Genomic DNA, 23,443 nt, shown 5'->3' with positions numbered 1-23,443 from the left:
TAACTTACAGCAAAAATAAGTTTTAGATTAAAAGAGGCTTAAAAGACATCAGAAAAAATATATAAAGGGGCAAGGCTAGCATCTAGGGATGCATATTTGACTGGTGAAACTGAAAAAATTACTGTAAAAGGATAATGGTTCCTTACAGAAGGAAGAATGGGATTGCAATTGGTATGGATTATTTGGAGCGGTTTTGGATGGTGGAGGGGAAGTCCTGGCAAACTTTTACTTCTTGACTTGAGGGTAGTTAAAAGATTGTTTACATTTCAGTAATTTGTTAGGCCACGCATCTGTTTTGTGTGCTTTTCTGTATCTCTTCTTTCTTTCACAATAAAAATATTATTTTGAAAAATTGGTCACAAAAAGGAGAGGGCAGAGGCAAGGGAGAGTTGAGCGTAAATGAGAAATGTCGAGGTACTGATGACTATTAGGCATGTTTAAAACTTTCTGATATGTATATAGTCTCCCTATGTTTTTTAATGTTGTCAGTTGTAAAATACAACAATACAAAAAACAAACAAACAAACAAGATTTCCACTACCTATAAAGAAAAGTCAAACTCTTTTAATATGTGGCTTTTTATCTGGGGGTCCCATTTAATTTTCATACATCATTTGCTGCCATTGTCCCCTAGGCAACAACAGATGAAGTCAGATAAAAATCCTCACTATTCTTTGAATGTGCTGCATTCTTTTTGTGCTTCCATGCCCTTGGGATTCCCTTCCCCTGAAATACTACTATTCTTCCTTCAAAACCCAGTTTAATGGTTATTTCCTTTATGAACTCTTCCTTTTCCCCAGGCAGAATTATTAGCTCTTTTGTCTGTGTTATCATATCATATTGTACAATATTATGGCTTAAATCCCTGCAATATTATCTATCTTCATGACCCTTTCTCTGTAGACTAGAGCTCTTTAAGAAAATAAGTTGTATTTATTTTTGTTTTCCCTGTGCTTGGACAGTGCTTGGCATATGAATGAAAGAATGAATGGGAAGAGACAGGGATTGAGTGTCTCCAAAGATTCTTTGCCTAAGGAAGCCATTGGGTGTGGGGAAAAGATGCAGTTACCTAAATCAACTATGTACCAGTGAAAAAGCCATGAGACTATAAATGGTTATCTTATATGTCACTGTGTTAGAGAGAACCGTATGTCCTTGTGAGTCTTCTGTGTTCACACATGTCATGTTTTATTCCATCACCTTTTTTCCTTCTTTGATGGATCACATTGCTACAGGATTTAAAAGAGATGTTTGGGTTCTTCAATTAGTATGGCATTCCCTTTTTCTTCATCTGTACGTGTTGGTTCTTTGATGAGTTTTTGTGGTAACTGACCCATCAGAAAGGATATGGTAGAAGATCTCGTGGAGAATATAACACATGTAGAACTCTAGCATCCTGAAGCCCAGACAATATTCTAGGTAAAATATGGGCCAAAAGGTAAAATGGGAAGTAATAAACAAACCTCTGAACATGTCCTTTCGGTATGTCCATTTTAATCCAACAAGACAGCAGAAACATGGAGGATTTAGGTACCTTGCTCAGGTCACATGACAGGAAGCACAGAAATGAGGACCTGAATTGAAATCAGTTGCTTCCTTTCACTGCACTAGATGTAAGCACTAAATAAACAGTAATTCTCATCACTGCGATAGAGGAGGGGACTCTTGTGTCCAGCTATAGGAATGCGAAAAACAAAGGCCTCTCATTTCTCAGCTAGATCTGGAATCAAGTATGTCTTCCTTGGTCATTTAGCAGGATAAGTTAACCAGTCTCAGTTATGGTAAGAACAGACTAGAAACATTGTCAAAAATAAATTCAATACGAATTATTTTACTCAGCTTGGGGAAAATTTTACATATGCTTAAATTTTTTCTGTGTATTTTTGATATTCTTTGAAGTTTAATTACACAAGCTTCTTTTTTTGAGATATAGAACAAACCTACTACTTGAAAAAGAAATGGCAAGGGCAACTTTCCATCTATGCATAGCTTTGGGCATGTGTATTTAGGATAAAATTGGATATTACATCATTTATTCCTATTGTTGCAAATGGATATTAACAGCCAGTGTTTTAAATGTTTTAAAATATGGGTGTTTCTTTATAAACATTGTGCTTTCCTCCAAAAATCAAATTTAATGATCTTCAGCTTCTAAGTTAATTCGAAGTGAGATTCTTCTTTGCAAATGAGGAAAATAAAGAATGGCTATGCTTTAAAATACTATATAAAAGTTAGAATAGTGTATGTTACATTTTAGAAATGCCCCTAGTATTGTTCAAATAATAGGACTATCTTTATGTATTTATACTTTTTGTTCTTTTATTCTGAAAAGAGCAGATTGGGTGAAGAATTTGTGCTTTATCTCTCTAGGTTTGGACCATCAGCCGCAGTGAACCACCTCATTCTTTGTTATCTTTGCATAAGCATAAATATCTTATCTTAGGAAATTTTTCCTAAATTCTCTTTATATAAAATTTGAACAAGGATTAGGAAGAGAGAAGTTCCCACTGTGGCATGATGGGATGGGTGGCATCTTGGGAGCACTGGAAGGCAGGTTCACTCCCCAGACTGGCACAGTGGGTTAAGGAACCAGTGTTGCCACAGTTGCGGCTTAAGTCACGACTGCAGCTCAGATCTGATTCCTGGCCCAGGAATTCCATATGCTGTAGGGCAGCCAAAAAAGAAAAAAAAAAAAAGAAGATTAGGAAGAGAATTTTATTATTTGGTCTATTGCAACCCTATGTCATGGTTTGGTTGTATATAGCAGAAAATATTCAATGATTATTACATCAATGAAATTCAACCTTTTAGAGCAATCTTTGAAAATAACTACACAGAAATAAAATTTTTCTTGTCAAGAAAAACAAGTGGAAAGACATTGTTTGAAACAAATGTAAACTCCAAAATGTGAGTAATGAATAAAAACCCAGAAAAAAAAGTACATTTGAAAAGTCAGAGACTATTTCCCAAAGAGTTATCAAGTCTCAGGAAAAATTCTTCCATTATTTTTTAGTTACAAAATATTATTTTTTTTAAATTTTTGTCTTTTTGCCTTTTCTGGGGCCGTTCCCGGGACATATGGAAGTTCCCAGGCTAGGGATCTAATCGGAGCTGTAGCCGCCGGCCTACACCACAGCCACAGCAACGTGGGATCCTTAACCCACTGAGCAAGGCCAGGGATCAAACCTGCAACCTCATGGTTCCTAGTTGGATTCATTAAGCACTGAGCCACAACGGGAACTCCTAGTTACAAAAATATTAAATTAAACCCTTAAAACTGTATATTTAAATTGATGTATTGTAGTAGAGGCTAAAATATTAAAAAATTCCAGGAACAAAACCTAATTAAATATTTCTTAAGGATCTGGCATTGCCATGAGTTGTGATGTAGGCCGGCAGCTACAGCTCCAATTGGATTCCTAGCCCGGGAACCTCCATATGCCCTGGGTGCGGCCCTAAATTAAAAAGAAAAAAATGTTTCTCTACCCTTGTCACTTTTTTCCAAGGAAGAAAACAGTTCTCTTCCTTGTGGCTACTCAGCCTTCCTGTTTGTAATGATTTTAATAAAATACCTCAAATGCTTGTCATTATTCAAAACTCACATCATTTGATACTCAAAACAGCCCAGAGGCAGAGCAAGTATTACACTTTCTCTATTTTTACGGATTTATCCTTTTATCCATTTGTTTACTTGTCATATACTAACAGAATAGCTGATATTAATTCATTACTTGCTAGTTCAAGTATTTTAAGTGTTTCTCATGTATAAACTCCCTACAATCCAGTGAGTACAAAACATTATTTACTTCTGCTTTTACAGATGAGGCAACTGAAGTAATTTGTTCATAGTCACACGCTAGTGAGTGGTACAGCCTGGCTCTGAACCAAGAACTCCAACAGTGAAGTTGGCATTTTTAACCACTCTTCTGCTCTCTTGGTATGGTAGCTATAAAAGTCCATTAAAACTATGGTCTCATGAAAGAGACAAGCAGAGAAAGACATGGATAAAAGTAATTGTTTATCCAACAGTGCTCACTTGGATAGGTGCTTGGTGCTTGGTGAGAAATTAAATAGAACTTTGTCTTTACCCTCGCAGAGCTTACAATTTAACGGAGAAGCTGCTTATTAAACAATTTGCAGTAATAATGTGAGACAAATGCTTTGCTGGAGAAAGTATAGGAATTCATAGGAACATCTACCAGGACTGATGAAATGCTTCTCAGAGGCACTAGTGATTAAACTGAGATCTAACAAGTGAGTTAAGTTATGTCCCTTAGTGTTGAGTCTGTCTAGGCTCTTTCCACTAAACAATATAAATAGGATAGGAACAAGCAGGCTATAATGACAGATCATATGATTTTAAAAATGCAAGAGTCTACATAGGTCTGCTAATACATTTGAAAGACTTCATGTAATAATAAAACATCTATTATCAAAATTCACCCAGGAGTTAACTTACCAGAATGGATCATAAACCAAGAGCAGAAATGTTTAGAGTTATCAAAAAAGTACCTACCTCTAAGGGGCAAAGTTTTGCCTGTGGCTTCTTTGAGATTTTCAAAGAATGGAAAATTCTTATGCAATATAAATTTTCCACATCTTATTCATAAAGATGCATAGCTTCCTTTTTTAAAAAAATGAAACTAATATCTTCATACAAAAAAACTTGTCCTAGGACAAAAACTGAATATGGGTGCAAAAAGACCAAAGAAAACACCAGCTAACCCATAAGATCAAAAGGAACTGCTGCCCACAACCAAAATAGTTGATCCCAAAAACATAAGGGTGGTTTCATATTTATGAATCCATTACTGTAGTTCATTAGTAAGTCCAGGTGTCTAAAGGGCATTTGAGGAGTTCCCTGGTGGCCTAGTGATTCAGAACTTGGCATTGTCACTGCTGTGGTTTGGGTTACTGCTGTGGCTTAGGTTTGATTGGCCTGGAACTTAGACATGCCACAGGCATGGCCAAAGAAATAAGTAAGTAAAATAAAGGGTATTTGACAAATTCCAACCTTCATTATGATAAATAATCTTAAAGACTAGAAGGGTACTTTGATCACATAACACAGAAATGCATGGTTGGTTTAACATTATAGATTAATTAATGTTGTTTATAAATTAAGATATTAAAGAAGAAAAATTTGATCTTGGTGGAGAAAATGCATTCAGTAAAAGTCAACATTCTTTCATATAAAAAATTTTGATCAAAAAAATGGAACTACCTTATTAACAAAAAACAAAACCCGATATAGTCAGCATTGTGGTTAAATTGAGAAATATTGGAATCACTCTCCTTAACATCAGAAAGAGAATCAGGGTGTTTTCTCTTACCCCCTCTGTAAGAAAGATAAAAGAAAAATTTATGAGGAATGGTAAAGAAATAAAATTATCATTAGTTCCTGATGTAAGACTGCAAAGACCCTCCCCCCAAAAAATATATAAACTTTATCAGAAGGGTTGGAAATATTTATGGATACAACATCAGTTAAGAAAAAAATCAGTTGAATTACTATATGCCAGTAACAGACTATAGAAAATGTAACTTTATAAAAGGATGTTTATAACAGCATCAGAATTGTAAAGTGCCTTAGCATACATTCAATCTGTTATAGTGGTCAACTCCTTCCTGCAGATTCAGCCCTGTGTCCTTGTCTCCACAGGTATCTCTCCTCTACAGGGCTAAGAGGAGTCCCAGGCTTGATAACACGCTGAACAAAGACCTGTCATGGAACAGACTCTTGCTGAGATTTAAACTGGAGAGTTTGTGGATGTGGAGCTGGGCCAGGATACACAGAGAAATGTGGGGGAAGAGGGAAGTCACTGAGAAGAATCAAGAGATCTTGGTGCTGCTCTCATTTGCTGTGTGATGCTGATCAAGCAACATATTGTCTTTAGGAATCCTGTTATAAAATTTGTCCAACAGAACCTACCTCGCAGAATTACAGAGAAGAAAAAGAAGAGGTAATATATGTGAAACTACCATGCACAGGATGGTTTGCTTATTATTCTGCCATCACATGTTAGCCTTTCCTGAAAAAGATACAGTCCCTAACTTCCTAAAGAAAAAGAGGCTTATCCTGGACCTGCTGTGTTACAAAAACCACCACAGCAGTACTTAAGGACATTGAAACTGTCTCCACCAGCCAGCAGAAATAGACATTAGCAGTGGTCAGAAGAATGTAGTACTTATTGGTCAACTCACTGACCCACTCACTGTTTTTAATCATTTCACTTCTCTAGCTGACCTTCAGAAATAGAATTTTGCTATTTCTTCCCTACCGTTACAAAATATATCAACTGAGATCTTAAAGCTTAAAAAGAACACTAAGGCCTCTTATTTCAAGTTTTTAAATATCTTCTATTTTACTTTTGAAAAACTTAAAAAATATGCCAGTAGAGTATTTTACTTTGGTGGTCTAGAATTACTTTTAGTTTGTGAACTTATATTTAAAATAAATCCACAGCCTTTACTGGAGCTGATCTTACTGAACCTAAGTATAAATGTCTTTGGAAAAATTATTACTATTTGGGAATATTCTCACATTTTATGTTAACTTTCAAAACCATTCTGGTTTTGGAAAAATGTTATTTTTATTGAATAATTCTCTTGAGTCACTGCCTAAGGATAATTCTTTGTCTGTGAAAAAACAATTTTTTTCCTACAGAGTTCTATAAACCTGAAGAGCGATCTTTTCAAAAAATCATCAGAAGGAAGGAATTTGTAGAAATAAAACTGGAAACATCCAGAATCTTGATGGTGTGCCAAACCAAATGTCAACTGGAGCTCGACCAAAAACTAAAGTAAGTAGCTTTCTTACAGAATATTCCGGGTGGAGTGCCATGCCCCACTCATGCCATGAAGAGAGTGCCACATTTGCACATTCTCTTTTACTTTTTGTGTTTTAAATTAAACGTTAACGTTGTCCTGTTTTTCATTATATCATGATTTGTAATGAAAAACATACAGTTAATATTTATAAAATTGGGAAAAAAGGAGGGTGTGACTTTGTTAAGATAAAATGATTAGTCTTTTGTGATGAGTAGAGTCATTAGCAGTGGATTGTATGCACTTCAATTAGTTTCTTCACTATGGGTGAAAATTCCTGCCAAAGCTGAAGATCTCCTTGAACTATTATTACAAAAGTCTTCCTATTATGACAGTATACACCTCAGTGATCAGGGTTCCAGAAAAGAGGTGTCAGATTGGGGACTATACCTGCAAAACATTAGCTCTAAACATTATATGTACTTTGTTTAAAAGGTCTACCAAGATAAATAATACCCAGGAATTTGTGTGTGTGTGTTTGGTATGTTTTTAATGAGGAAACATTGACCAGCCATTCTTATAGATACTTTACAACTTTTAATCATCTTTAAAATTTTTTTCCAAATCTGAGTTTTTCTTTTTCACATTTTTTAGTTGAATCCAAAAGTACATCTTCATAAATTCTGAAGCGTTAGATACAGAGGGATTTTAGTAATAACTTGCAAGATTTTATAGAATTGCTTACAGTTTTTGATTCTATGATTCCATGACTGCCTTACAGTGTGAAAGAGTAATAATAATTTAGTAAGTAAATATGAAGAGCAAATATTATGTGTCTTCCTGGCAGGAAGCAGCAGAAACTTTCTAAATTACTTCAAAAGAGATACCTTAAAAGATTACTTACAAAAGTTTGGGCAAGGTTAAGGGAAATCAACAACTGTAAGGTGGTTGCCCCGCAAGATCTTTGGCCTTGGAAGAGGAATGCAGCTACAGCAAGACCCCATCTGACAGAGGAGAGGTGGAGGGAGAGAGCCTGCCGTCTCTCTCCCTCCCAGCTTCTACCCTTTTGGAAAATTAGCTGAACTCATCAGGACACCAGGAGGGCAGGAGGGAAGGGCACTCACTTACTGTGTTCTTCGGCAACTGAGCCCCACAAAGGAAGATGGAAAAGAGCAGGGAGTAGTTTTAGAGGGTCAAATAGAAAATATTTGGCACACCTTAAAAAGAGAGTTGTCAGCTACCATTCTTAAATATGTAATATGTTCCAGGCACAGTGCTAAGCTCTCCATGCACGTTGCCCATTTAATCCATGGAATGAGCATACAATGTAGGCATTATTACTCCATTTTTTAAGAAAAGAAACCTGATTTTCACAACATCATCATAAAGTTTGTGGGATTAGGTATTAGTAGTATCCTTACCTTACATAGAAACAAACCAAAGCCCCAGGAAAGGAAGTGACTTGACCAAAGGGACCAAACCAGTGCTCGAGTCTGAGTCTTCATACTCCTTATCACTGTGCCATACCAGTCATTGCCTTGGGAATTTTGTAATGCCTTTGAAGAAAACAAAAAAAAAAAAGCATATTACTAAGTGAAAGAAGCCAACCTGAAAAGGCTTCATACTGTGTGATTCCAACTACATGGCATTCTGGAACAGGCAAAACTATGGAGACCGAGAAGCTCAGTGGTCACCAGGGGTCAGGAAGAGGTAGGAATGAGTAGGAGGAGCGCAAAAGAACTCTAGGGCATTGAAGCTATTCTGTATGATGCTGTAATGGTGGCCACATGTCATGATACATTTGTCAAAACCCATAAAATTTACAGCAAGAGTCAACTCTAAGGTACACTATGGACTTTCAGTAATTATGATGTGTCAGTGTAGGTTCATCAGTTGTAATAAATGCACCACCCTGGTGAGGGATGTTGGTGGGGTGCTGTGTATGTGTGTGGGATCCCACAGTGAGTATATGGAAAATCTTTGTACTTGCCACTCTCTTTTCCCGGGAACCTAAAACTGCTTGAGGAAAGTAAAGTTTCTTTAAAAAAAAAAAAGCAATTAGTTTTAAGGAAAATATTGTACATCTTAATTATATGTCCTGTGATCCATGTTTTGTTTCTCTTTGGTGAAGAATGACTAATAGATAAAAATCAAACTTTGATATAAGGCTTTCTTCTTAGAGCATTTCTCAGCCCAAGAAGAAAGCAGTTGTTACAGATCAATTGCTTTTCTTTTTTTAAGATTAGCAATGAAAGTTAAAAAGGAGAAAGCCATTATCGTTAGTGTGATACTATAATCCATTGGCTATTGCCTCTTAGGGGAATGTAATTTCTTAAAGAGGCACTGGGGACCTGTCTTAGCTGATTTTCTAATGTTTCATTTTTTTTACTTTTGTTACTTTGTTTTTACAGTAAGTGCTTAATTATCTTTGGACAGTTAATTTATTTCCATTAGCTCATTCAGGATAGGGACAGGGTAGCTTTATAAATTATTGGATAAGAAATTTGTGGTTATTTCATATTTTGGCCCATTCAGGACAAAATCATAATCTGAGTCCTCAGCCAATTCTCACTGATGTAGGGTATAAAGAGGAGAACTACATGGCCTCACATATAAATACTGAGATTTATAGTCCCTCGAAAAATCTTTTTCTGTTTTCTGTTTTCACCCGCAATATGTGCCATGGGCATTCCTTCCATATTCACAAATAAACAGGTAGCATGCAAGCTGGGGTCAGCTTGGCAGAAGAATTTTTTTTTTTTCCCCTGTTCTATCTATCTGTGAATCTTTAAGTAGATGAGCAGTGGTTTCTAAAAGCTTTCCCTGCTGTTTTCCTTTTCTAAGGAATATTTTCTAAAGAGCGTCTGATATGTCATGAGTTCAGCAGCCCCATAATAGAGGAAGTTTGCCATTGGCTGCATTTCTCCCAAGATAGGAGACAAATCCTTCCGCACAGATTTATGTCAGCCTAACAGACATGCATTCATCTCTGACTTATTGTCATTTTCTAATTTTCTCGGGCTAAGCTGCAAAACCCAGTTTCACCCATAAAGATGCACAGAAATCACTGCCCTGTAGAACCTGTCTGAGGAATGTGTGCTCATTTCTGAATGTAACCCTGGCTGCCAAATGTTGAGGGCAAGGCCTCTGCCACCCCCGAGGCAGGGCAGGTTTCCAATTAGGCTAGTACTGTGCAGAGGGTGGAGAATAAAGGTGTTTAACCCTTTCTTGCTTATCAAGACTTCTCTGTACTTTTAGTAGAACATTTCCAAAGTGGAATATGGGCTTCTACCTTCACAGCACTATTTCTGTCTCCTCATCACAGAGGCCATTGGTCTAGGGGCAATGAAAGCTGTTCATGGTACTTGCCAGTGTGAGACCCAGGAACAGCTCAGGACTTCAACGGGATGTACACATGCTCACCAAGGAGCCTGATAGCTCTGTCTGAAGCCAGGTCAGAGCTGCCCGTACAAATGGTATGCCCTGCATAAGGGGCACCTTTTCCAGTCAGCACAAAGATATCATCTGCTCCCCAAACTGTAAGTCCTTGAGGCAGTGAATGCCAGCCAAAAAGGACATTTTTTTTCTGAATTTTTATGAAACTGTCATATGGGCTAGCAGAGGGGGTGTGACCTGGCTAAGGGGATGGTTCAGCTTAGGTTGACAGAAACAGAAAGTCCAGGAGCCAAGCTAGAAATTCAGACAGCAGGTTGCCAAGGCTAAGAAGGGTGTTTAAAAGAAAGCAAAGCCAGTTAGCCCCCATCTGAAGAGCTATTCTGACTCTGTTCTCAACTTGAGAAAACAGGCCAGGCACACTTCTGAAGCCAGTGACTCATGAGCAGCATTTGATTTATGCTTACTTCCCCAGCTCCTGGGTGGGTGGAAGGGACAGATAGGGTAAGGCAGAGCTATGTTCTGGGCAGGGAAGTAGGTGTGGGGTAGAGCGTGGACTGGCCACCTCCATAGGGCCCATTCTCCGTAACCTGAGTCTGTATCCTCATCTTCCTCCTGAGCCCAGACCCTTGTGCCTGGCTGGCTGTTTTGGCATCTTGAACTGCATGTTCCTGTACCCCGCAAATTTAGTCTAGAACTTTACCCTCTTCTCCCAGCAACTCCTCATTCCGGCCAGAAACCTGGGAATCCCCCAGTCTTGTTCTTCTCTCTTAAACTCACATTTATTGTCACCACATCCTCTCTAGTCTGCGTTTCTAATGAGATGTTAACTCATCCCCTTTGCACCCCTAATAATGCCCCTGCTCTGGGTCAGCTATCTCTTACCTGAAATGCAGCCTATTCACCAGTCCTTTGCATCCAGTATCCCTCATCCATCATCCAAAATGCAAACAGAATGATCTTTTAAGAAGTTACATGTGATCCTGTCTCTGTTCTATGGGAAAATCCTGCAGTCTTCATTTTTTTCATAGAAAATCAAATATTTGTGCATGTTAGGCAAAGCTGTTCACAATTTAGCAGTGTTTACCCGACCCCACCCATCTCTCCTGTCTTGTCTCCAGCTTTCACTTGATATTCCAGCCATATCAAGCTACTTTTGGATTCTTCTCATACTCTGTATTTGCACCATTCACTCCTTGAACCTAGAATTCGCTTTGTATCTTGTTCACATTGATTCACCTTAGTAGGTTCTGAAGACTCCATCTGCAGGAAGGGCCACGTTCTTCTAGCAATTGTCACATTAATATTATCTATATATTTCTTTGTTTTTCCTTTCACCAACCTTGAAACAATGTGAAGTCCAGACTGTGTCACTTATCTCATTAACCGAAGTGCTAGCACAGTAACTCTACATTATAGTTACTCATCAAATATTTAGACTGTGGTATCTTCTAGTTATTTCAGTAGGGTCTCTTTTCTACTGTGGGGCAGTAGCAGAAGTTGCTCCTCAGACACATTTGGACTAATGTTTTGGCAAAGTTTTAATACTAGAAAGAAAGGTGGATATATATTCATACCACAGAAAGTTACAGGTTAAGAATTGAAGCGTTATCAGGGGTGAAGACTTTCTAGCTAAGAGAAATTTCTAGAGGAATTTTTCTTCCACCCAGTCAGACTTCTGGCCCTGTCCCTTTCTTTTTCCTCTGAGAGCACTGGCGTTTGGGCATCATACTGCCCTGCCCATTGCCACCTTCTTTGTTTTCAACTATTATTTCTTTCAGTTCTCGACTTGTGAGAAATAAGAAAAGTACCTCCAGCAAGGACAACTCTTCACTGCAAGTTTTTCTAAGGGTTTTAATTGGAAGTTATAAGAGATAGTGAGCAAAGGGGCGCCACATAATATCCTCCTATGTGTAGTTTTTATTTTTCCCAAAAAGGTGTTGGGGGGCGGTAAGACAGATAAGCGGCGTGTCTCATGTGAGGCTCATCTATACTTTGGGGGCCATCTATATCCAGTGGATTTCCTGGCGTCTAAATAAAGAAGATAAGGAGGAGCCAAGAAATAGCTGAGGTCTTTGTACGAGGTGGGGTGGAACGGGGGCTAGAGATGTGGGATGATCCTGTACCTTAGCTGGAGGAGAGGTAGTGATGGAAAGGGAAGGGAGAGCCCTCGGGGGTGCTGCTGCAGGAGAACTCCAGCATCTCATTCCTTCTCTCCTGCCATTATTTTTAGCATACCTACCCCATGATTCCCTACTTGGGATCCGCAGCGGGGAAGTTCAAAGGGTTTTGGCACAACCAGAAGGATAAGGAGAAGGACATGTGAAACATAGCAGCAGCTATGAGGGAAGCAGCATTACTCTGGCCGCCAGGCTGTGGTGGTAATTTCCAGGGACTCTCTGTATGTAAACAGTGGCCCAGCAGATATAAAATAGAGACTGCTCATTATTGTTCTTGAAAAAGTGACATCCCGGAGAAAAAACACTAGTCTTTATACTGCGTTTCATGATTAACTATGACGAACTGTTCTAGAATGTTTAGGTCCTTCCTTTTGTCCCTCTGGATTTAGAGAGTATTTGCTGGAGTTAATGGATACAGAGCCATGACTGGGTAAAATGACATCTGTTTAGGGAACACAGCCCAGTTGCAGGGTTGAAAACATGCAGTCACAAGCCACATGTGGCCACTGCATTCTTGACGCCCTGACTAGATTATCTGCCTATGAGATCATCCCGGCTAGCAACCAAACATATCTCTCCTCTGAATTATTGAAAAATATTTTAGAACATGAGGTGTCTGAAAAAATCCAAGGCTTTCATTTTGATTTGTTTTATCACCTTACTGATTACACACGTTTCCTCTATGGCCTGAATGGACAGCAGCATCAACTGTGGCAATAAATCCTTCACGCTGTGGACCTGTGTGGCACACAGGCCTGGGCTGAAGTTACACACCAGATGGCAACTGAAAATGATTTGATATCTATAGTAAGTTGGTATGTAGAGAAGATGCATTTACAAGTGAAACAGGATGTATATTTTGCAGTGATTTGAGAACATTGAACAAGTTAGCCGGCAAATACTAATGAGTGCCTACTCTATGTAGAACCTTTTTAGAGTTGCTGTTTTGGTGTCGAGCTGTCTGGATGTAGGACTTAGAAATACGACGAACATATCACATCCTATAACAAGATTGGAAAAATAATGATTTCTCACTTTTCCAGGTTTCTCCACTGTTAATTTTCTATGTTACAGACTTGGAAGAGGGATTAGGAACATTTTAGTCATCAAGGATGTGTTTTCTGTGGCTTTTTGCATAGGGCATGTGTTATGACCTTAAGTGACCTTGGAAAGACAGGCCCTAATGGGATGGCCATTGATTCGGCGTTCTAAATGGATCTGGTCCCTTAACATCCTAGCAGGGTCCTAAAGACTTATCCAGATAAGTCTCCATTAGGATGTACAGAGTACAGAAGTGTCTGTGACTTTCTGGTCAGAAATGTCAGCGTCCTGAGGTACGTGTTCTTCCATAATTATACAACTGTCCCTGGAGAGTGAATGGGTTATGAGTCAGTGAACCTGTGCCATTGCCATGACCTGTGTCACCTCTTGGTCCCACCGTCCCCAAGCTGCTGTAACCAAGGATGACATTGCCTTCCCCACAGTAGAGACATAGGAGCCTAAATTATTGTTCTATACTGTGTCCCACTTCCATGAAGCAAAAAGGAAGTTTGCTCAAAACTTCCTAGATTTCCCCGCATTTTATTGGAGGAATCCAAGAGACAGTTCTACTGCAAGGAAGAACGCTATGAATTGGCCATTCCTGAAGTACAATGTCTTGAAAGACTTGACATGACTTTTAGCTGCTAAAGTACTGTATCTTGACAGATTTGAGGAGTCACATGCAGGCACTTTTCTATTGCTTTATTTTGAAATTAGATTTCTATCCTTATCCTCTAGGAAGACAAGCAGTGAATGGGCTGCCAGTCACCTGTGGCTGGTGGGGGAGAAGAGAGGCAATTTGATTGAATAATTCATACCAACGTGTAAATTACTGAAAGCCCTTTAACACTCTCAGGGATATTTGCATTTTTAAAAGATTCTCTCTTAACCAAAAATAAATCTGTGGTTGGGAGGAGGGGGTAATTCTGGCCTTGTAGCACAGGACGATAAAAGCAAATCAAGCAATACACAGGAAGCCGGTTCAGAGATGGGTGAGGGGGCTGAACTCTAGAGACTTGTACTGTAAATGGTTCCTGCTTTCCCACAGCCTTTTAACTGATTCTCTTAAAGCCTTAAATGTCTTTTTAACGGGTCCCAGGCAGAACTTGAGGCTGGAGAATGTTCTATTGCAAGGACGAACATGGCTGGGAGGAGTAGGAGGTAGAGAGGGCACGAAGATAGAGCAGGTGGTTCTTCATATATTCTGTATATTTTGGTCATTATAATTTGAAAACATTAGGGTTTAAAAATGGTTTGTTATAAATGTGTCTGTGCATGGATTGATTTGCCTGTACAAATATCAGAAGTGTAAAAATAATGGCAAACCACAGTGGCGAAAATAAGTTTTTCTGTTTATGTCAAGCACTTGGAAAATATTCAGCCTCATTGCTCCCTTGGGCTGGATTGACACTGCCTATGAACTTCGTTCAAGAAAAACACAACCGGTTTCACCATCCATGTTTATTAACTCCACATTCTCAGAGGAATCTTTATGTACTCCTTTGAATATCAGGGCTAAATTTGTTTCACTCCAAGTGGAACTGTCTCACTGGATGTAATTTTCCAGGAAATCAGTTTTCTTTTCCTAGACCAGGAGGGCTATCTGTGAATATTCTGCCATTGCTTTGCCTACTTTTTGTTAAGTCTCCAGACATTATTTCAGGAATAAGGGAAAGGTTTTTTTTGTGTTTTTGTTTTTGTTTTCTTTCTTATGGAATAACTTTAGGGTCAGCGTACTTGCTGCGAGTGGTAGTGGTGGGTACTTAAGTCTATCCTCCACCACCTGTGGCTAAGATAGAGGGAATCAAACAGAATTGTTAGTTGAATGGGGGTGTTAATGCCATAGAAAAAGAAAATAGGACTGGAGATTTGAGCTTGAATTAAGAATGAGGGAAGAGGAGGCGAGGTAAGACCGAGACCTAGAATGCAAAGGTAAAAGCTCTAGGTCAGCTCTGGCCATAGAAGTATAAAAGTGAGCCATGTATGTACCTTTAAATTTTCTAGCCACTTTAAAAAATAAAGAAATAAAAAAAAGGAACAAGTGAAATTAATTTTACTAACATATTTTATTGAAACCAATATATCTAAAATATTGTCCTTTTGATATATAATCGATTCACACAAATTATCACTAAGATATTACTTTCTTTTTTGGGTTTTTTTTTTTTTTTTTTTGTCTTTTTGCCATTTTCTTGGGCCGAACCCATGGCATATGGAGGTTCCCAGTCTAGGGGGTCCAATCGGAGCTGTAGCTGCCAGCCCACGCCAGAGCCACAGCCACACGGAATCCAAGCCGCGTCTGCGACCTACACCACAGCTCACGGCAACGCTGGATCCTTAAACCCACTGAGTGAGGCCAGGGATCGAACCCGCAACCTCATGGTTCCTAGTCGGATTCGTTAACCACTGAGCCGCGACAGGAACTCCTCGTTTTTGGGTTTTAAATCCTCTAAATCTGCTTTGCATTTTGTAGTGACAGAATTTATCTCCCTCATACCAGCCACATTCCACGTGCTCAATAACGACACGTGGCTGGTGGACAGAGCAGCTCTGACTAAAAGCCAGGAGGAAAGACATGATGATGACCTAAGTCACTTATTTATTTATTTCCGAAAAAACTGTTACAAACAAGTAAATCGTATGGCGTCTAAGTCACAGAGCGCATTAAGGAAATAATGCAAGTTTACTGAGTGAAGTAAGTCAGAAAGAGAAAGACAAATACCAAATGATATCCCCTATATCTAGAATCTAATATAGGGCACAAATGAGCCTTTCCACAGAAAAGAAAATCACGGACTTGCAGGATAGACTTGTGGTTGCCAAGAAGGAGGGGGAGGGCGTGGGGTGGTTGGGGAGCTTGGGTTAATAGATACAAACTATTGGCTTTGGAATGGTTGGCAGTGAGATCCTGCTGTGTAGCCCTGGGAACGATGTCTAGTCAGTTATGATGGAGCCTGATAATATGCGAAAATAGAATGTGTACATGCATGTGTAACTGGGTCACCATGCTGTACAGTAGGAAAAAAAATTGTATTGGGAAAATAACTATTAAAAAAATAATAAAAAAATTTTAAAAAAGAAAATAATGAAAGTTAAGAGAATTACCTAACTTTGGCCAGTTATCACCAAGCAATAGACTGATTAAGGAGGATTTATGTGATGAGGGCAGAATTTACTGAGTTAGGCTTCAGGTAGATATAAAGGGATCAGGGTTTACCTTAAATTACAGGATGAACTTGGAGTTCATTCAGAGATGGTCTTGGGAGCTCCCGTTGGGGCTCAGTGGAAACGAAATCTGACTAGTATCCATGAAGACACAGGTTCAGCCCCTGTCCTTGCTCAGTGGGTTGAGGATCTGGTGTGATGGTGAGCTGTGGTGTAAGTCGCAGACATGGCTCAGATCTGGCATTGCTGTGGCTGTGGTGCAGGCCTGCACCTATAGCTCTGATTCGACTGCGAGCCTGGGAACCTCCACATGCTGCGGGTGTGGCCCTAAAAAGACAAAAAAACAAAACAAAAAAACCCACAAAGACGGTTTTGGTTTTCTTAAAGTAAGTGAGAAAAATGGCCCCGCTCCTGAAATGAGAATAGAAGTAAAGGTGAACCCCCAAGGCGATGACTGTAAAAATCCTGTGAACATATAAACCTAAAGATAAAGGGGGATGCAATGTTCTGAAGATAATATGCATAATCACTTCCTAGAATTTAAGTGAGCCCCCAGATCTCCTTTCTGCAATAAAGTAAATTTGATCTATTTGAAAGTGCTTTGTTAATTGTGAAACTCTTATACGTGCATGGCTTATTGGCTAAAAAAAGGCTGCTCTGTGGAGATGAGCTATCAGGAACAGCTACCTGGAAAAATCCATCCTGCCAGTGCATCATTAAATCTCAGAAACGTGCTCCCCTAAGTGGGTAACGGAGAGTTAGTGGAGGTGAGGGAGGGCTGCCTTCCTGTTGGGGGCATTCTTAGATTTGTTTTATCAAAACATTTATTGCTCCTCTTTAGAACCTTCAGCCCATGACTCTCATATATTTAGTGTGAGGGCATATACTGCTCAATAATTAGGTTCCCCCCCTCAACGTGGGCTTTCGGTGGCTTCATAAAAGTGATAAGTGGCTCTTCTTGGACTTGTAAAGTAGAGATTGGCAGGCAATTTAAAGTCAAGATTTCCCAGTAGAATCATCACTACCAACAAGATCACATCCTGGCTCTCCTGTACTCTGAGAAATGTTAAAATAAGGCCAAGATTTTTATGGTCCCCATGCTCTACTGCCCAAAGACTTTTCTACCCTTCATTTCTCCTGTGCCAGCAACAGCTACGTTCTCCCAGTTGTGTCCCCTTGGGGTCCACAGACATACATGGACGCTCCTAAAATCAGTCATTTCAAGTGGCTCTGGGTTTTGCAGAGACAATTGTGTGAGTGAGAAAAATTACTTTCTTGGAAAATGGCTTTGGAAAACACAAAAGCATTTTACAACAGGTGACAGCTGGAAATCACAGTGCACTCAGAACCTTTTATAAATAGCCTCTGCAGATACTCCCTGTAATGATAATTATAGCACTTTAAATAAAGTATAGGGTTTGCTCACACATGATTCCATTTGACCTTCACCACGACCTCGTCAGGGCATTTGAAAGATTCCACGTTTTTGATGCAGAATCGGAAGCCCAGAATATTTGAGTGCCTTGTGACAAGGTCACACAGCTCATGTTTAACCACCAGCACTCTCGGTGCTTGCCTTTCTACCACGTTTTACCTCCTCCTCTCTCTAAATTGTGTTTTCTGGACGATAAATCCTGGAAGCAACACACTTATTTTGAGGCTCCCATTTATGATAACTCCAACTCTACAATTTCGGCCAGCCAGTCTTAGGGTCTTTTTTTCCCCTAGGAATCTTGGCAGGGGTGAGGGGTTGGGGGGCAGAAGCTCATACATGTTTGGGAGTTGGACTTGTTGGCTGCATGGTAGCAGGCACCATTTTTATTATTTTATGACCCGGTTTGAAATCTATGAGGTCATCTATGACTGCCTATATCATGGAGCAGCTGAAACTCTCCAAAGGTACCGAGGCTGCCTAAGCATTATGCTCTTGAACTTGTCTGGTCCAGCTTTAGGCTGTTTCCTAATGCAGCTCAGAGCTCCAGCTATAAAGTGACCTTTGCCCCACCCTCAACTCCAGCTTCCATTGTTACAAATGCTGTTAAACAGTGCCCTCAACAGAGTCTTTAAGGAAACTGCTCTTTTTTATTTGTTTTTTTCTTACTCCATTTTTGTTATATTCCCCTTGCCCTGAGAGGTGCACAGGTGCTAAGCCTGAGAAATATCGAGGTAACAAGCCCCACGCTGTCAACAATGTCCTACTAAGTTTAAACACAACTGTCCTGCCTTTGGATGTGCTCTCTCCCTGAATAACCTTAAACCTCTCCAGCCAACAGACTCTGTGGGACCTAGCTTGCCCTTCCTACCCACTGGCCAGACAAGTCCTTAATTTAGACGAGCAAGCTGAGAACCCTACATTCACAACTGCTAGAACGATTTTCCTCAAACACTCGAGTTTTTTCTCAGTTACTTTGTGAACATCTATCAGATCAAAGCCAGATTTTTTTTTCTGCCTGAAAAAAGGTCCTTCATCAGCTGTTCATTTTATCATATTATTTTTCATGCCCCTCCCTCCATACGATGTCAGATGTGTGTGTAGTAGGCATTGTCTACGAATATCAGTGGGTTAATTGGGTATATTAACAGGCTGTGGATGACAGACGAGAGACTGACACTTCTTTCTCGGGCATATTTCTAGATATTTTTATTAGCACTTAAAATTTTTTCAAGCTGCGTAACTTTTATTTATCATCAGCATCTTTTCTATCTTCTCTTCCTTGTGAGCCTACATAATGTTAGCAGTGAATGGTACCATCTTTTTGGTCAATGAGGGAGACCACGTTAATTAGCAGAGCATTGTGTTGGTTATTAATCACACCAGACCTCAAGTTAAAGAGGAATCTGCTCCGGAGCTCATATCCTGAGGAAGGTTATAGTAATTCAGATCTATTCTGTGAAAGGACACGCGATACTCACGTAAATACATAGTGTCTTAGCATGAAAAAAACCATCAAAACTTTGTGTGAGCATTGCTGCAAGTGGTTTTATGTGGTCTAGAGTTTAAGAATGAGTCATGAGAACTGCATATTCAGAGAGGATATGGCCAGGTTAAAAAATAAATCAGCCCTCTCTTCCTTTTTGGAGAGACTTCAAGGAGGAAATGAGATTTCCAACCCTCTTTCGGTATGAGGAGGAAGTTGAGGTTTGTGGAGGCCAAAGAATCCTAAAACTCTCTCCTCCAACTGAGGAAATATATCCAGGTATCAGAAAGAGATCACAATAAAAATGCTGTCACTGATAAATCTAGATTGGAGACCAAGTCTTAAACCCAAAATCACCTTCGTATTTTCCTCTTATTATTTTCCTGAATAAAACTCACTCATTGGTTCCAGGAAAATCAGCTGGACATTTATTCTGTTCTATAGAATAGAAGAGATAGGGGCTGAGGAAGGATCCCCAGACAGTTCTCAAAGGAGAGAAAGCGGAAAAGGGTCTGTATGTGTCTGGTGGCCCTTTCCCCTTTCTCACCAATTGTGGATAAATCAGGAATCAGCCACGTTTACTATAAAGGACCAGATAGAAATATTTTAGGTTCTGGGGCCTTATGGTCTTTATTGCAGTCACTCAGCTCTGCTGTTGTTGCAGGGTGGGGTGGCTATAGAAAAATAAGGGTGCTGCTGTATTCATTTGCTGGGACTGCCATGGCAAACCACCGCAGAATGTGTGGTTAAGCAACAGAAATGTATTTCCTCAGAGTTTTGGAGTCTGGAAGTCTGAGATCAAGGTGTAAAGAGGGTTGGTTCCTTGAGGGCTGTGAGGGAGAATCTGCTTCATGCCTCGATTCTAGCTTCTGGAGGTTCGCGGACGATCTTTGGTGTTCCTTAGTTTGTAGACGCATCACCCAGATCTCTGCCTTCACCCAGATCTTCACCTGATGTTCCCCCTGTCTACATATTTCTGTCCAAATTTCCTCTTTTTATAAGAACACCAGTCACACTGGATCAGAGGGCCTACTCGACTCCAGTATAACCCGTATTAACCAATTATATCTGCACATAAGCAGATTAAGGCCATTATTTTGAAGTGCTGGGGGGTTAGGTGTTCAACATATCAAGTTGGAGGAGATGCGATATTGTATTTCATATAAATGTTAGGTGACATGAACTATTCTTCTCATTTTCCCCCCAGCCATTTAAAACATATGTATGTGTGTGCATATGTAAACGTATGTGAGCTGTACAAAAACAGACCCTAGTCTGTTGTTTACCAACCTGAGATAAGTCACTCCTTCTCCAGAGGGGAGAGTAAGTGGGGGAGGATTAAGTGAGGGAGGAAAGGAAGGATCAAATTGTTCCTCCAGTTCTAATCCTCCACAGGGGTGAGTGGGAGTTCCCTGCCTCCTGTGGAAGTATGACCAGTGGGATAATAAATATTCCATATTATATAGCCCAAAAGACTGGCTAGCTGGGAAGCGGATTCTATTCCAGGAAGAATGGGAGGCATCAGCAAGGATGGTGGAATGGGAAAAACAGGACCCCCCCCAAAAAAAAAGGAAAAAAGAAAAGAAAAAAAGGCAGAAAGATTTTTAAAAATTAGAAAATCTATAGAGATATTTGCAGGTATAACTTGCAGTCTTCATTTTACACCATTTAAAAAACACAGTAGTCGGGGGTTCCCGTTGTGGCGCAGTGCTAAAGAATCCGACTGTGAACCGCGATGTTGTAGGTTCGATCCCTGGCCTTGCTCGGTGGGTTAAGGATCTGGTGTTGCCATGAGCTGTGGTGTGGGTCACATATGAGGCTTGGACCCCACGTTGCTGTGGCTGTGGCTGTAGGCCAGTGGCTACAGCTCCAACTCAGTCCCTAGCCTGGGAACCTCCATATGCTGAGGGAGTAGCTCAAGAAAAGGCAAAAAGACAAAAAAATAAAAATAAAGAAAATTAAAAAATGAAAATAAAAAACACAGTAGATCATATAAGGAATTGATCAGCATGGTCAAATTAATTAATGAGGAAGAGGAATTGAGGTAAATTGACAGGAGGGAACCATGGAGAGAAAGGTAATGCAAAAGTCCAGATTGCGTTTATAAGAACCTGACTGCAGCTATGGTGGTAGAGTGAAGAAAAAATACTAAATTTTAAAAAAATCTTTGTTCTAAAGACTCTAATTCTTGGCTAAGGCTTTTTGAAAGCTCTTTGTTATATGGTCTTAGAGTAGCTATTATTCCCAATTTTGGAGGAAATGCAAGTAAGGCTTTGATTTTCACTGTAAAAGTCTTGGTGCAAGTAGATATCCTTTTAGTCAGCAATTGGCTGTAGATGCTTACGTTCTTATGATTTCTTAGAATTTCTTATGATTGATCTCAGTCTTTGGTTTCTTGTGGTTTGCTATTTAACCTTTATTATAAGCTCGTAGGAGCCAACAAACAATTGCTGGTGGGGGTGGCCGTAAGGGACCTGCCACCCTCACTTGCCTTTCATTGTACTTTATAAAATCTGCTCCAATATCAAGCTGCATGACAGAACTGTGCATGAATACGTCATTTCTTTAACCTCTTTCCCAAATTGCTTTCATAGATTTTTAATTTATCCATGGCTTCTGAGCTTTAATTAAGGGTCAGTTTTTTTTTTTTTTCTGTAATAGCCATAAAAGAACATTCCTGCATTTTTTATGAAGCTTCTGGTAAAGACTCTTGATTATATTAGTTGGTGCTAGTGTATGAAGAGCTAGGTAACAGTACTAGACTTTAGCACTACAAATAAGATCATTTCTTTCTGATGAACTATTTCTTTTAATTAAGATAATCATCCTCCAAGAATTCCTGTTGCTGCTTAGCAGGTTAAGGAACTGACGTTATCTCTATGAAGATGTGGCTTTGATCCTTGGCTTTCCTCACTGGGTTAAGGGCCTAGCATTGCTGCAAGCTGTGATGTAGGTCGCAGATGCAGCTCAGTTCCACTGTTGCTGTGGCTGTAGCGTTTGACCCCTGGCCTGGGAACTTCCAGTTGTGTCCATTAAAAAACAAACAAAAAAAAAAACACAAAAAAAACCCAGATTATCATGCTACAGAACCTTTCAATATTCACTTCACTTTGTCTTTTCAGAAGCTCAGAGACAAGTCTTATACCTGATTCTAGTAGAGAAACTCAACCTAGGATTTTCAGTTCAATTTTGTCCTGTTTCACTTTGTAATTTGGATCTTTTTGGGTTTTTTTGTTTGTTTGTTTTTGGTTTTGGTTTTTTGCCTTTCTAGAGCCACACCCATGGCATGTGGAAGTTCCCAAGCTAGGGGTCAAATCGAAGCTGTAGCTGCCAGCCTACAGCACAGCCATAGCAACCTGAGATCCAAGCCGTGTCTGTGACCTACACCACAGCTCATGGCAACACTGGATCCTTAACCCACTGAGCAAGGCCAGGGATTGAACCCACATCCTCATGGATACTAGTTGGGTTTGTTACCACTGCGCCACGAAGGGAACTCCCTGGATCTTTTTGTTTTTAACTTGCTTTAGTGGATTTATTTCATAGTGCCTTTTATTGCAAAGAGACACAAAACCTTTTTGAATGTAAGTAGGATATAAATAATAAATGATTGGCTCTCATCACTTTTTCCAGGGGGATTATCCACTAAAACAAAATTGTGTGACCTTAGTCACCTTCTAATGCCGTCTCAGGTTATGAGTTTTTTTTTTTTTTTTCCAATTCCGCAGATTCTTTAATCAATGACATCTCTCCTGAGATGCTAGATTTGTTAAAGAAACAAATACATATGGACTCCAGAAATATATTAGTTTTTTTAAATTATTGTTTTAGGTAGCAGTTCAATTATTTCTTTTTGAAAAAATTAAAAAATTTAAAAAATCTTTTATTTAGTTGTATTCATTAGGATTCTTTTGCTTGAAAGTGGCAGAAGCTTAACTTGGACTCATATAAGCACAGAAAGGTATATATTGATTCAAA

The 23,443-nt window shown here is 39.5% G+C and overlaps 1 protein-coding gene across 13 annotated transcripts in view; it reads left to right on the top strand.

The window, feature by feature from the left end:
• STARD13 (StAR related lipid transfer domain containing 13) overlaps positions 1-23,443 on the top strand; it is a 512,485-nt gene that overhangs the window by 129,594 nt on the left and 359,448 nt on the right. For 12 of the 13 annotated variants that reach the window (XM_084981472.1, XM_084981466.1, XM_084981483.1 and 9 more), the window contains 2 exons: positions 5,663-5,963; positions 6,668-6,803. In XM_084981472.1, the coding sequence (XP_084837598.1) occupies positions 6,774-6,803 (30 nt within the window). In that variant the 5' untranslated portion in view covers positions 5,663-5,963; positions 6,668-6,773. Of the gene's footprint in view, positions 1-3,825; positions 3,938-5,662; positions 5,964-6,667; positions 6,804-23,443 lie in introns of those variants that run through there. The other variant, XM_084981476.1, reaches the window with a different exon arrangement.

The sequence above is a fragment of the Sus scrofa genome, chromosome 11, assembly GCF_054392235.1.
Source record: "Sus scrofa isolate SSC_HxYL_T2T_F1_AM1 chromosome 11, Sscrofa_HxYL_maternal_Yorkshire_Landrace_v2.0, whole genome shotgun sequence".
NCBI classification, from domain to species: Eukaryota; Metazoa; Chordata; class Mammalia; order Artiodactyla; family Suidae; genus Sus; species Sus scrofa.
Note: the sequence above shows the minus strand (reverse complement) of the source record. Positions and strands in the feature narration are given on the sequence as shown.